This window comes from Pinus tabuliformis, chromosome 3_2 (assembly GCF_031772625.1).
Source record: "Pinus tabuliformis cultivar Carrire ecotype Pingquan chromosome 3_2, CPIR1, whole genome shotgun sequence".
NCBI lineage: Eukaryota > Viridiplantae > Streptophyta > Pinopsida > Pinales > Pinaceae > Pinus > Pinus tabuliformis.
This window is the reverse complement of record NC_142302.1, coordinates 377,758,509-377,774,518: the sequence shown is the minus strand read 5'-3', so window position 1 is coordinate 377,774,518 and position 16,010 is coordinate 377,758,509. Positions and strand designations below refer to the sequence as shown.

The 16,010-nt window shown below is 34.7% G+C and overlaps 1 protein-coding gene across 1 annotated transcript; it reads right to left on the bottom strand.

The window, feature by feature from the left end:
• Positions 1 to 662: 662 nt before the first annotated feature.
• On the bottom strand, positions 663 to 1,618 carry LOC149180993 (pathogenesis-related protein 2-like). The gene is made up of 2 exons (XM_089418252.1): positions 1,378 to 1,618; positions 663 to 1,273 (listed from the first exon to the last, which is right to left on the bottom strand). Exons 1-2 carry the CDS (start codon positions 1,547 to 1,549, stop codon positions 957 to 959), a joined length of 489 nt encoding a protein of 162 aa, XP_089274378.1. The 5' UTR covers positions 1,550 to 1,618; the 3' UTR covers positions 663 to 956.
• Positions 1,619 to 16,010: the final 14,392 nt, after the last annotated feature.

The following is a 16,010-nucleotide window of genomic DNA, read 5'->3' as shown; positions in this document are numbered from 1 at the left end:
TTCATGTAAGTCTTTGCATAAAAAATAAGATGTAAATAGATATTAATTTATCCACTTCACATCTATTTTATGAGTTCTTGCCTAAGAAAAACTATAAGATTCAATTTCCCTATTAACCAATATTAATTTAACATTGACCAATATAGATTATAAATTTTTAATGAATTTTTCCTAAATCATAATTTCTAACTTAAATAGAAAAGATTTAGCCGCCTCGTACTACTTGGTTCTTGTTTATAAATGCTTATCATCCTATTGCAACTGAAAATGGGTGACATGTTTAACTTCAAACCATTGTTCGTGGATAGACCATCAACCTTATTTGACTAATCCTAACTCATGTCTAACTTTAATTTTTCCTTGTTAATGTGTCAAAAGTACTACTTTCCAAAACCATTGTTCATTGATGGACAATCCACCTTAGCTGACTAATTCTAGCTCATGTCTAACTTCAATTTTTCTTTGTTAATGTGTCAAAAGTATTACTTTCCAGAGCAATCAAACCACATAAATAGATATTATAATGTTTATTATAGTACAAATCTATATTATAGAGTTTATGACATTTAGGGTCTTTTAAAAGTTCAACCTTGTATGTTCTTTTTATTACTATGAAAAAACACAAACACTCTCGGTCAAAGTGAAAAGACCAATGTACCAGATTATTACATAACCTCATATAAATTTTGATTACTCTGAATTGATACTAGATCATTACACAACCTTATGACTTTTGATTACTCTGCAAGGGCACCAGTGCTGCTGTTGGACAAAGTCAAAGTGCACAGGCCAACTGAACAGATCATTAGCCATATTTATTTAGCGTGATATACTATTTAGCCATGATACTAACTTATATCCAAATACCATTATAAGCTTCATAATACTACTGAGTTATGGTCAATTATCATTACGCGTGATATAATATATCAGCTAGGTACGCCATGTAGTGCACTCTAGTTACAGTTGGTGGCGAGGAAATTGGAAGAGATGTAGAAATCCTCAATGGCTTTCATGAAGCGAAGCGCAACATCCTTGGCCTTCTCAGGTGGCGCAACAGCGGGAGAGAGGGGCTGATATTCGGCTCTCCAACCAGCGATGCATTTGTTCTTCTCCTCATCACCTCTGAAAGAGAAAGTAACAGTGTATGGGTCATACATCTTCTTCAGCTCTCCTTCCACCACTTCGTATTTCATGCGCAGTACCCCATTTCCCGGTTCTTCCTCCACCTCCTCTATCCTCTGCTTGGATTCGCTTACATATTTATTTACACCTGCCATCATTCACCTCACAATAATATATATTCATTTTCACTTCAGATCCATCAAGCACAAAGTCCAAGTAATTCGAAGAAACCAAAAACAAAACAAACGTTACCTGCTCCAAGTTTGAACAATCTGACACTACCTGGGCGCCCGTCCCCTTCGACATATTCGGCATTGGCAAGGAAAGTAGGGTTCACTTTCTTGATGAGCTCATTGGTTTTGAATATTTCCCATGCTTTACTTGCAGGAACATTCAGCTCCACTTCTCCTTTCATTACTCCCATTTTTCTCTTTCTCACTCTAAATGGCAACAAGACTTCATACAAGAAAAAACAAGAGGATATGGTTGTACTGAATGTAAGAGGAGTGATGGTCTGAATTTTATAGCCATTCAGAAAGATACCACTACAGAAATATGCTACCTGCCGGTGCTTAAAAAGTTTGATCAGATTATGTTGTGTGTTTGTCTTGTAACTGTAGCCACTTGCAAATTCCTCGCCATCAGAAAGGATTCTAACGTACCTGTAAGTCATTCACAATGCACATTTCAACACTAAAGACTGCATTGAATAGGTTTTAGTGTTGAGTAGGGAACACAATAACAATAGATGCAGGGAATATCTTTCTTTAGGAAAAGACAATGCATGGAGAATGTCTTTTCCTGGAAATAAATTTATTTATGTGAAAGAAATAATTCTTCACTTTCTAGTTTTCTATATAGAGAAGAATATGAAGGTCTTTTATATAAATAATAATTTATCACTAGTTTCCTATATAGGGAAGAATATGAAGGCCTTTTATATAAATAATAATTTATCATTACCATATGGTTCAAGAGTCAAGACGTTTAGTTCCCTGTCATTTTGATGGGAGGGAATATTTTGCCTATTTAAATGAGGAATTTTAAAAAATGGAATAATTAATTATATAAAGACAAAAGGATGATGATAAGATTAATTGGTTTATCATATATAGGGTTTTTAATTGAGGGTTAAGTTAATAAATAATTAATTAAAAATTAAAATTAATAAAATATATATTTTTTAATTAATTATAGTTTTGATAAGTTAGAATGTCAAAAAGGTTGGCGGGACAATTTGAGTCGCTGGCACAATGGGATGTTATCCCATCATCAAGTTTCAAATCCAAGTGGGGGACATCTTTGGTCTCTTGAAGTAGGCTCTCCCACCATAAATTCCTAGTATATCTCTAACAAATATTTCAATGTTACAATTTAGTAAATATTAGAAAGATAATGATTTACTTATTTTACTTTAACATTTTGTTTATGTGTTGTTTGTGGGTGGTAGTACAATTGGCAAAAATCATGTTGGCAAGCCCCCAGACATGTCTCACTAGTAGAACCTAAAAGAAAAACATTTTGGGCTGATGGGAGATGTTACTTTATAATTAACCCAACTCAGAGTGTATGGTAAAGATGGAGTTACAAAAATCTTATTTTTCCAACTTCATCTAAACCCAAAAGAAAGGTCACCGTTGTGTTTGGCTTGTCAAGAGATTTCCGGTGGTGATGTAAATTTTATCTTAATCTGACTCTCGAATTGAAAGTTATGCCCATTTGAAGTATAATCTATTTAATCTTGCCACGTCAACGAGGTATTGCCACATGGCACCTCTGTGCAACCTACGTGGTGTTGGAAACTTGACTATATTGAGGGGGGGTAAATTAGTATAGTGTATTCATGGACATCAAATTACAAATTAACTTTTCTTTTCAATAGTTATTTGAACTGTTACATAAGCAACAATACTTCATATAAATAACAGATTTAACATGTAAACAACATTTAAATCACAACATATGAGACAAATAAAAGCAACAATGTGGACACCAAATATAAGTGGAAACACAACATGTGGTTCTGCCACATCGCCCATGTCCAGGGTGGTGCCTACATGGCCACATCAGGCCTCCATGGCACCTACCACCTCATGTCTTACTAATGGGTCCTACAACATCAATCTTGCCATGTATTTCCATGTTTATCTGTTATATCTAGTTTAGGGGATATTTGAGTGTACACAAGGATGTTGCCTTGGCACAATACCCAAATCCCTGGATTCCAAGTTCGCCCTCTACTTAATACAAATCTAAGACTCGTCCGACATCCAAGTCTGTGAAAATAATACACCGTGTAGATTCCACCCCATATCCACTACATTTTTCACTGAAATCTATCTCTCGGCCCACAATATACATAGTAGGCCCTACATCAGATACACTTTACCCAGATTATTTAATAGACGGGCCTTGTGCCAACCTTCCACCAAGTTGCACCCTATCTTAAATACATCCATGAAGATATAAATCCGACCCATTTTAAATACGGTCCTTATCAAATAATGCACCAATGTTTGTTTGTTAGCTGCCTAAAATTTGCCTACCAAATGAAATGATATATCTCTCAGGAAAGGAGTTTAGCCCAAGTAGGACCCACCCCATATATCCATACTCCATAGTAAAACCTGGATCAAACACTTATCTGGTGTTTCTCAAATCAATCAATTGTGCTAATGGCCTAGATGTATGGATATCCAGATAAAACTACTCAACAGCATTGCAACCAACTCCCAAATAAATTTTCCAATTGATGAGGTATCTAGCCTTGGATGCAACTTTAAACTCCTACAATACTTAAATGTAAAAAGTTTAAGAGATTCAAGGGATTTTACTAAGGTTCACCTTGAAGCAAGGCATTAGTTGATAGTTACATAGTTAAAACCTTTATCCAACTACAAAACATTCTACTCATTAAACTTAACCATCATACATTCCATAAATCCATCAATTATGTAGACTAAAAAATAGTCACACCATGATTCAAGATCATAAGGATTGTCCAAAACAAATACTATTAGATTTCATTGATTTATCATGCACTACACCAATCATAACCCTTTTTCAAGAAGACAATCACAATCCATAAACAAAATAGCCATCCATAATATTCACAACATATGAGACTGTAATGGAACTCACAATCTATAGTAGTCTAGTTAGGCATATCAAGCAACCATTCATGACTATGAGTATAGCCTTGCATTTCATCATCACATCAACAGACACAGGGGTTTCCAAGTCCCTCATAACCATGAAAACATAGCAACAGGAATTCATCATGGACATACAAAGATATCAGTAGCTCTTTCATAGGTGGATCAAGTCCACTCACACAGCATATAAGCTAAACTACTCAAGGGACAACCCACAAATATGATTATAACAAGAATATGCCCCAAACTCATAAGCATAGATGATGATTAAAACACGTGAAATAACATGTTAATTCTAATTGTTTTTATACCACCATTCTTAGGCACACAAAGCATCTTACAAATGGATTAATAATGTTTCAACCACATAGCTCAGGAAGCTCATATTCACCATAGGTACATGAGTTAGTTGGTCAATCATGATTTAACAAAGAATCATGCATCCCTACATAAATGGCACAGGATTAATCTTTGGTCATAAATCAATTATGGAATATTACAATCTATGGACTAACATTCATAATCCAAGAATAATTATCTGAATAGACTTAAATGGTTGGAAAATGAAGGAGGAATTTCCACTCTCCACCCAACCATATGTCAACTACATTGCAACCTTTCTTGATGTTGAACACCCCCGAGCCAAATCAAGGGTCTAAGGGAAATGCTTGCTGAGGGAAATGGTTCACACCGAAGGGTTGAACATGAACTCATGACATGGAGTCCACTATTCCAGTGACTCACCATCTCAACAGCAAGCACCCAATGGCTCATTCACTCACTGAATTTTAGACAGGCCACACATGCTTGAATAAATAACTCAATGGTTATAAACATGACTACATGAGCTATCACCAAAGTCACAAAGAGTAGGCCATTAAATCAATGGAAAATTATAAGAATATAGGGAAATACGACCTGGCCTAGGTTGGTCACTCCCAATATAAGAGCATCTCACAACCCTTTTTATCTCTTCTTCTTGGTTTGTTTTATTCTATTGATTATTGCGAGAGAGAGAAAGAGAGAGAGTGCCACGTGGGAATTGCCTACCCCTTTTTATACCCTTCTATCCAATCACTTATCTTCACCTATCAAGAGGTGGTTCAATTTGTTACATCACCTCCTTTCCGTTTAAGTGATGGTGTCATTCCACTCCTTTTCTTTTGTAATGCTCATCCATGAGATCTACCATCTTCAATTCCTACTTACTCAAATCACATAACACATGTTAGATAATTGACCAACCGAGTATTCAAGCAACCTTGACATTTAAGCAGTTGGCTTGGGTAGTGGCTTTTCACGCAAGAAAAGAAGGGAAGAAGGCCTTAGTAATTAAAGTGGGTTTAGGTAAAGATAGATGAGCAAGAAATTTTCCCCTCAAGCCAAGGATCTGTAAGGTTTCCCAACCTTCAGTTTTGTTAATTAATTAATAATAAAAATTATTGTTTAATCACAGGTTTGGTTATCGTGTTCCTTCCACACTAGCGGATTCTTGGGAGGATATATATAGTTTAATAGGGAGAGATGAAGCACCTAATGGCAGAAGCTTGGGAGGACATTTGGCCGGCCTATGTGTGTTTTATTTCTAGATCTCGAAGAGGGAGGGTGGTGTTGGTCTTGGAGCTCTAACCTTGGATATGCACATAGATCCCTGGACTAGAGAAAAGTTTTAGTCCATCTTACTCCCACTGGGATAGTTTACCCTCGTCAGGAATCTAGTCCGAGTAACTGAGTGTGCTAGAACTTTTCGTAGTTCATTTTGGAGATCTTCCATGTACCTCTATAAATATAGGTAATTATGAATACCGCCCTAGTTAAGAGGGAGCGTTGAAAACAATGTAGCAAGTATTGGTATTCATAATTGTACTTGAGTCGTGATGTAATATATTTATCAGAAGAAAAAAATTTATTATTAAATAAATTGACTTATTAAAGCATGGGTTTCATTCTTGGGTCAATTGTTTTTATGTCAAAGTCTCCATTGAAGAATTCTAGGGTCTATGTCATATGTTCTTGTCCATGTCACAATGTAAAGAACCCTTCTTGAGAATTATTTGTCAAGAAAGAAAAGTATTTTAATGTAAAATAATTCAGTTAGGCCTCCTCCACCAAGTCAGGCCCAATAGTGGAATTCGACCTCACCAACTCACTATATATTGGAGCAACTAGACTTATTTGGAAGCACATCTCTCACAAGTTCAAATTGTAGTAGTTGGAAGCAGTAAAAGTGTGAAATTCAATAAGGAAGAAGGAAAGGGCTAGCGAAGGAGAAGGAAGTTTTTATTTTTCTAAGGAAGTTTAAATTCTCTCTCTCTTGTCTCACACGTGCGAAGGAACTGAAGTTGCTGGAGGGCTGAAATTGTAGTCTTGAAATTGGACCAAAATTCTGATGCATTAGGTCGCAAATCTATCTTTGATGCAGTATTGAACCAGTGTTGATGCAGTATTGTTGTAGTTTATCTTTGAAGGTTGGAAGAATAGTTTGAGGGCTAACTTACTGGAGGAGGAAGGTTTATTGGTCTAGGGTCTTGGTCTATCTCATTTTTAATTATTGAAGGAAGAGTCCTTGACTGTGTTTTCCCATATATAGGGGTTTTAGCCCTGGCTGTTTGCCTACATCTGGTGTCCCTAATCTTCATTTTTTGTTTTGATAATTTCTTGATGAAACAAAGATAAAAGACGAACATAAGAAAATTAATAAGAACATAAGAGTATCACAAGTAATTATCAACATAAGCAAATCTTTATGCCTTTCTAATTTTCTAACATGGTATCAGAGGTAAGGTGAAGAAGAAGAAAAAGGCCTATGTAAGATCTATTGAAGGCAAAAGGAGATTGAAGGAAGATCATTAAAGGGATACTATAAGGGGATAAGCCTACTATCTACAAGAACTATGTCTAACTCAATGAAGGGAAACAAAAACTAGAAGGAGCCTCCAACTACAGGGAATGGAAAAAGAGGATAGATCTCATCCACGAGAAGAATAAAGTTTGGGATTTAGTTCAAGGAAAAGTCAAGAATCCTACAGAAGAATCAAGTAAATCAGAAAAAAGAAAAGTTCAGGGAAACCAAAAATTGGTCATGAACCTAATAGTGGATGGAATAAAGGACAACCTCATTCCATATATATCCAACATAGATTCCGCTTAAGAAATGTATTAGGCTCTATATAAATTATTCACAATCAATAACATTGGTCAAATTGCAAGCATAAAGAATAAATGAAGAACTATTAAGATGAGGAAGGATGATATTGTGGCATCCTTCTTTATAAGGATATCTAGAATGAGAGATGAAATTCAATCAATAAATGAAATTGTAACAGAAAAAGAGCTCATGATTACTGCCCTTCTAGTACTATTGGCATCATGGAGTGCCTTTGCATTAGGAATCAACATTTGGAAGGACACTCCACATTCAAACAAATGTGGAATGCATTTAGTCAATAAGAAGATAATGTTTTGCCTATTTATATGAGGAATTTTTTAAAAATGGAATAATTAATTATATAAAGACAAAAGGATGAAAATAAGATTAATGGGTTTGGGTTCTTAGTTGAGCGTTAAGCCGAAAATAAATAATGAATTAAAAATTGAAATTAAAATTAATAAAATATTCTTATTTTTAAATAATTATAGTTTTGATAAGTTAGAATGTCACAAAGGTTGGTGGGACAACTTGAGTGGCTGGCACAATGGGATTATATCCCATCACCAGGTTTCAAATCCAAGTGGGGGACATCTTTGGTCCCTTGGAGTAGGCTCTCCCACCATAAATTCCTAGTATGTCTCTAACAAATATTTCAATGTTACAATTTAGTAAATATTAAAAAGATAATGATTTACTTATTTTAATTTAACATTTTGTTTATGTGTTGCTTGTGGGTGGTAGCACAATTGACAAAAATCATGTTGGCAAGCCCCCAGACATGTCTCACCAGTACAACCTAAAAAAATAAAAACATTTTGGGTTTATGGGAGATGTTACTTTATAATTAACCCAACTCTCACAATCTATGGTGAACATGGAGTTACAAAAATATTATTTTTCCAAATTCATCTAAACCCAAAAGAAAGGTCATTGTTGAGTTTGGCTCGTTAAGAGATTTTTGGTGATATAAATTTATCTTAATCTAACTCTCAAATTTAAAGTTATGCCCATTTGAAGTATAATCCATTTAACCTTGCAACGTCAACGAGGTATTGCCACATGGCACCTCTGTGCGACCTATGTGGTGTTGGAAACTTGACTATATTAAGGGGGGTGAATTAGTATAGTGTATTCATGGACATCAAGTTACAAATTAACTTTTCTTTTCAATAGTTATTTGAACTGTTAGATAAGAAACAATACTTTATATAAATAATAGATTTAACATGTAAACAACATTTAAATCACAGCATATGAGACAACTAAAAGGTACACATGTGGACACAAAATATAAGTGGAAACACAACATGTAGATTTGCCACATCGCCCATGTCCAGGGTAGCGCCTACATGGCCACATCAGGCCTTCATGGCACCTACCACCTCATGTCTTACTAAGGGGTCCCACAACATCAATCTTGCCATGTATTTCCATGTTTCTCTGCTACATCTAGTTTAGGGGATATTTGAGTGTACATAAGGATGTTGCCTTGGCACAATACCTAAATCCTTGGATTCAAAGTTCACCCTCTACTTAAAACAAATCTGAGACTGGTCCCACATCCAGGTCTGTGCAAATAATATGTCGTGCAAAGTCCACCCCATATCCACTACATTCTTCACTGAAATCTATCTCTCAACCCACAATACACATAGTAGGCCCTACATCAGATATATTTTACCTATATTATTTAATGTATGGGCCTCATGCCAACCTTCCACCAAGTTGGGCTCCATCTCTAATACATCCACGAGGATATAAATCTGACCCATTTTAAATACGGTCCTTATCAAATAATTCACCAATGTTGGTTTCTCATATGCCTAGAATTCACCTACCAAATGAAATTATATATTTCTCGGGCAAGGCGTTTAGCCCAAGTAGGACCCACCCCATATATCCATACTCCGTACTAAAATCTAGATCAAACACTTATCTGGTGTTTCTCAAATCGAGAAATTGTGCTAATGGCCCAAATGTATGGATATCCTAATTTTACTAAGGTTCACCTTGAAGCACGACATTAGCCAATACTTATAGAGTTAAAACCTTTATCCAACTATAAAATGTTCTACTCATTAAACTTAGCCATCACACATTCCATAAATCCATCCATTCCATAGACTAAAAAATAGTTACACCATGATTCAAGATCATAGGGACTATCCAAAACGAATACTATTAGATTTCATTGATTTATCGTGCACTACACCAATCATAACCGTTTTTCAGGAAGACAATCACAATCCATAAACAAAATAGGAATCCATAATATTCACAACATATCAGGAAATGCAACTCACAATCTATAATAGTCTAGTTAGGCACATCAAGCAACCATTCATGACTATGAGTATAGCCTGCATTTCATCATCATATCAATAGATGAAGGGGCCTCCAAGTCCCTCATAACCATGAAAACATAGAAGCAGGAACTCATCATGGACATACAAAGATATCATATCTCTTTCATAGGTGGAGCAAGTCCACTCACACAGCATATATGCTAAACTACTCAAGGGACAACCCACAAATATGATTACAACAGGGAGATACCCCAAACTCATAAGCATAGAAGATGATTAAAACATGTGAAATAACATGTTAATTCTAATTGTTTTTATACCACCATTCTTAGGAACACCAAGAATATTACAAATGGATTAATAATGTTGCAACCACATAGCTCAGGAAGCTCATATTCACCATAGGTACAAGAGTTAGATGGTCAATCATGATTTAACAATGAATCATGCATCCTTACATAAATGCCACAGGATTAATCTTTGGTCATAATTCAATTATGGCATATTACAATCTATGGACTAACATTCATAATCCAAGAATAATTATCCGAATAGACTTAAATGGTTGGGAAATGAAGGAGGAACTTCTAGTCTCCACCCAACCAGAGGTCAGCTACATTGAAACCTTTCTTGATGTTGAACACCCCCGATCCAAATCAAGGGTCTAAGGGAAATTCCTGTTCAGTGAAAGGGTTCACACCGAAGGGTTGAAAATGAACTCAGAAGATGGAGTCTACTATTCCAGTGTTTCACCATCTCAACAAAAATCACTCAATGGCTCATTCACTCACTGAATTTCACACAGGCCACACATGTTTGGATAAATAACTAAATGTTTATAAACACATCTACATGGATTATAACCAAATTCACAAAGAGTAGGTCATTAAATAAATGGAAAAGTATAAGAATACAAGTAAATACGACCCATCCTAGGTCGGTCACTCCCAATCTAATAGCATCTCACAACCCTTTTGATATCTTCTTCTTGTTATCTCCTAGCTATCACATCCCATCTTGGCTCATTGGTTTGTTTTATTCTACTGATTATTGCGAGAGAGACAGAGAGAAATTAGAACTACCTACCACTTTTTGTACCCTTCTATCCAATCACTTATCTTCACCCATCAAGAGGTGGTTTGGTTTGTTACATTGCCTCCTTACCGTTTAAGTGATGGTGTCATTCCACTCCTTTTCTTTTGTAATGCTCATTAACAAGCTCTACCATCTTCAATTCCTACCTAGTCACATCACATAACACATGTTAGATAATTGATCAACTGAGTATTCGAGAAACCTCTACATTTAGGTAGTTGGCATGGGTAGTGGCTTTTCACGCAAGAGAAGCAAGAAAGAAAGCTTTAGGAATTAAAGTGGGTTTAGGTAGAGATAGATGAACGAAAAATTTCCCCTCAAGCCAAGGATCTGTAGGGTTTCCCAACATTCAGTTTTGTTAATTAATTAATAATAAAAATTATTTTTTAATTAGAGGTCTAGTTATCATATCCCTTCCACACTGGTGGATGCTTGGGAGGATATATCTATTTAATTAGGGAGAGATAAAGCATCTAATGGTGGATTCTTGGGAGGACATATGGTCGGTCTATGTGTGTTTTATGTCTAGATCTCGAAGAGGGAGGGTGGTGTTGGTCTTGGAGCTATGACCTTGGATACACACCTAGATCCCTGGGTTGATGGTTAGTTAGTAAGCCTGAGGGTACCTACACTATTTGAAAGTTTTAGTCCATCTTAGTCCCACCGAGATAGATTACCCTGGTCAAGAATCTAGTTCGAGGCACTGAGTGTGTTAGAACTCTTCGTAGTTCATTTTCGAGATCTTCCATGTACCTCTATAAATATAGCTAATTATGAATACCTCACTAGTTAAGAAGGAGTGTTGAAAATAATGTAAGAAGTATTGGTATTCATAATTGTACTTGAGTCATGATGTAATATATTTATCGAAAATAAAAATAAAAATTATTATTAAATAAATTCACTTATTAAAGCATGGGTTTCATTCTTGGGTCAATTGTTTTTATGTCAAAGTCTCCATTGAAGACTTCTAGGCTCTATGTCATGTATTCTTTTCCATGTCACAATGTAAAGAACCCTTCTTGAGAATTATCTGTCAAGAAAGAAAATTATTTTAAAGCAAAATAGTTCAGTTAGGCCTTGTCCACCAAGTTGGCCTCAATAGGGGAATTCAACCTCACCAACTCACTATATAGTGGAGCAAATAAACTCATTTGGAAGCACACCTCTCACAAGTTCAAATTGCAGTAGCTCGAAGCAGTAAAAGTGTGAAATTCAATAAGGAAGAAGGAAAGGGCTAGTAAAGGAGGAGGTTGTTATTTTTCTAAGGAATTTGAAATTCTCTCTCGTCTCACACGTGCGAAGGAACTGAAGCTACTAGAGGCCCGAAATTGTAGTCTTGATGTTGGGCCAAAATTCTTATGCATTAGGTTGAAAGTTTGTCTTTGATGCAGTGTTGATACATTATTCTTGTAGTTTATCTTTGGAGGTTGGAAGAACAGTTTGAGGGCTAACTTTCTAGAGGAGGAAGGTTTATTGGTCTAGGGTCTTGTTGTATCTCATTTTTAATTACTAAAGAAAGATTCCTTGACTCGGTTTTCCCATATATAGGGTTTTAGCCCTGGTTGTCTACCTACATCTAGTGTCCCTCATCTTCATTTTTTATTTTAGTAATTTCTAAATGAAACAAAGACAAAAGAAGGACTATAAATTTGATAAGAAAATAAGAGTATCACAAGTAATTGTCAATATAAGAAAATCTTTATGCCTTTCTAATTTTCTAGCATGGTATCAGAGCTAAGGTGAAGAAGAAGAAAAAGGAATTCATAATATCTATTGAAGGAAAATGGAGATTGAAGGAAGATCATTAAAGGGATAATATAAGGGGATAAGCCTACTATACACAAGAATTATTTCTAACTCAATGAAGGGAGAAAACAAACTAGAAGGAGCCTCCAACTACAGGGCATGGAAAAAGAGGATAGATCTCATCCTCAAGAAGAATAAATTTTTGGATTTAGTTCAAGGAAAAGTCAAGAATCCTACAGATGAATCAAGTGAATCAAAAAAAGAAAAGTTCAAAGAAACCAAAATGTTGGCCATGAACCTAATATTCTATGGAGTAAAGGAAAACCTCATTCCATATATATCTAACATAGATTCCGCTCAAGAAATGTATGAGGCTATATCCAAATTATTCACAATCAATAACGTTGGTCAAATTTCAAGCATCAAGAATAAATTAAGAACTATTAAAATGATGAAGGATGATATTGTGGCATCCTTATTTATAAGTATATCTAGAATCAGAGATGAAATTCAAGCAATAGATGAAATTGTACTAGAAAAGGTGCTCATGATTACTTCCCTTCTAAGACTACCAACATCATGAAGTGCCTTTGCATCAAGAATCAACATTTGGAAGGATACTCCAACATTCGAACAAATGTGGAATGCATGTAGTCAAGAAGAATCCTAAATATCTTTATTAAGCAACAAGAAGGAAGATGAAGAGGAGAATGTCTCAACTGACTATTCTACTCATCAGAGAAAAGGGAACCTTCAAGAAGTACAAAGGATCAAAGAAGAAAGTAGACCTATCAAAGATTGAATGTTACAACTGTCACAAGATAGGTCACTACAAAATTCATTGTCCAGAGAGTCCAAGGAATAGGAAGAGAGATAGGGATCAAGCAAATATTATCGATAAAGCTCCACCAAAGAAGAACAAGATGGATTAATTTGAAGTAAAAGACTTATTTTCTAGGGACTCTTAGGAAATCTATCCCTTACATATCCTTCTATTCTAAGTTTTGAATTGTTTTCCTTTATGTTTTGATTTCTAGAACTTGTAGGTCTAACATGTCTTGTTAGAACATATTTTATTTTTAGTTGTAGGTTTCCCTCGGGATTGGATTAAGAGAGAGCCTCCACCAATTTACCAAAAGATAAGTATTTTTTCTTTTCGTTTCATATTTTCATGTTTGGTTTCTCACATCAAGACTTGTTTGAATTATATGCTAATCGCCTTTTATATTTTCCGTGTTAGGAAATTTTCTTGAATATTCAAGGGTTATGGAGACTTCAAAGGATAAACTTGAATAATGGAAGTGTGTTCCCTTCAAGAATTGATTTCATAAAAGGTTTGTTAAGGAACAATTTTAGTTATGTCTTGAACTATAAGATTTGTTATAAAGTTCTCTTCATGCAAAAGGTACGATCATTCTTTCTTTTAAATTTTTCTTTACATTACTAGCATCATTATGTCTAGGGTTTTGAATCACAAATATTATTATTAGGGTGATTAATCATTATATTGGATCTACCCTCATTATATTATCATTCTTGAGGAAACCTAAAAAGGTTCGCGGTAAAACCCTAACCTAAGGGTATGTTGCTGCTAATATGGAAATCCTAGTCTACTTAGGGTTGTTGATGAAATATAGAATTCCTATTCTTTTGATGTTTTGGTATTGTTATGATAAATTCCCTAGACCTTTTGGGTTTTCTATCGAAATTTATGTATTGAATCCCTAGATCTTTAGGGTTTGATGAATTAGGTTTAATGAGAAAAACCCTTATAATATTTATATTAAGATCCTAAAAATGAAGCCCTAGGTGATTGTTCGTCTGTTTGATCGAAACCCTAGCCTAGTCAAAATTGTTGTATGTCTAACTTTAATGTATTGATATTTGCGTATTGGGTTTACCTAGTAGATATTGTTGTATACTTGTGCATGATTATGGAATCCTAGATATGTATATATGCTAACTTGATTGTTGATTCTCATAATTTGTAAATTCTAGGGTTTGTAACAAAGCCCTAGTAGAAGTTTTATATTCTAGGATATGATGATATTTTTTATGATATGATGATTAAATATAGATTTTGCAACAAACCATAGTAGAGTCTAAAATGTATTGTAGAATTGTTATTTGATTGAATTGTTGATATCTAAGGATTTTTGCCTCTAATATGGAATCTTGGGTTTTTAATGGATCATAGTAGAATTTTTCATATATCTTTGAAACTACTATTGAGGCCCTAGATAGAATGAGATTGATTTCTTAATTAATTCGCTTCATGTTGTAGTCTAGGGTTTGTAACAAAACCATAGAAAGAAGTTGAAGTTTAGAAGTATGTGTATTTGTCTGATTATGAACCTAATTAAGTTTAGCCATTTGATGTCTAAAGTTTAATTCTTACATTATTGTATTGACATGATTCTAATATAACTTCATGCTTTTGAAATTGGTTGTACTTGTTGTTTAAGTTGTGCATGTACATAATCTTCAAGATGTTGGAGATATTCATAAGTAAATTTGACTTTATAATATTGGTAAACATGATGAAGAATGAAGATGATTAAGATGACTTTGATGTTGCAAAAAGGAATGAAGCCATGATAGGTTCTCCAATGTTGATATCCACAACTTAAAAGGAATGACATATTATGATAGTCATGATGGATACCTTGAAGAAGAAATTTGAGAATGAATGAAAGTACTACAATGTATTAAGGATGTCTTGGTGTTGTTGAAGAAATGAAAGAATAAAAGCTTTCAACTAGTTTCATATGAATAACTTGATATAAGTGGCATCAGGATGATTGAAGACCTCGAAGATTTGTGTTTTCTTGTATGTATATTTGAAACTTTATTACAAATTGTGGTGTGTGCTTGTCTCTCCATAAACAAGTTGAACACTATCAGAGCATGCCTCGATAAATGGATATATCTCATTTATTAGGGAGAGATGAAGCATGTAATGGCGGATACTCAGGAGGACATATGGTTGGCCTATGTGTGTTTGATGTCTAGATCCTGAAGAGGGAGGGTGGCGTTGGTCTTGGATATCTGACCTTGGATATGCACCTAGATTCTTGGGTTGATGGTTAGTTAGTAAGCATGAGGGTACCTAAACTAGTTGAAAGCTTTAGTCCATCTTAGTCCCACTCAAATAGATTACCCTCATCAAGAATCTAGTCCAAGGAACTAAGTGTGCCAAAACTCCTCATAGTTCATTTTGGAGATCTTCCATGTACCTATATAAATGTAGGTAATTATGAATATCTCCCTATTTAATGGGGAGTTTTGAAAAAAATTTAACTAGTATCACTCTTCATAATTGTACTTGAGTCATGATGTAATATATTTATAAAAATAAAGAAATGTAAATTTTATTATTAAATAAATTAACTTATTAAGGCATGGGTTTCATGCTTGGGTCAATTGTTT

What these genes read in the sequence shown, in the direction of transcription:
- LOC149180993 (XM_089418252.1), bottom strand. Translation starts at nt 1,549, where the DNA reads ATGGGAGTAATGAAAGGAGAAGTGGAGCTGAATGTTCCTGCAAGTAAA. An exon ending in ATTGTTCAAACTTGGAGCAG is followed by an intron (nt 1,274 to 1,377) that starts GTAACGTTTGTT and finishes GAATGATGGCAG; the next exon opens with GTGTAAATAAATATGTAAGC.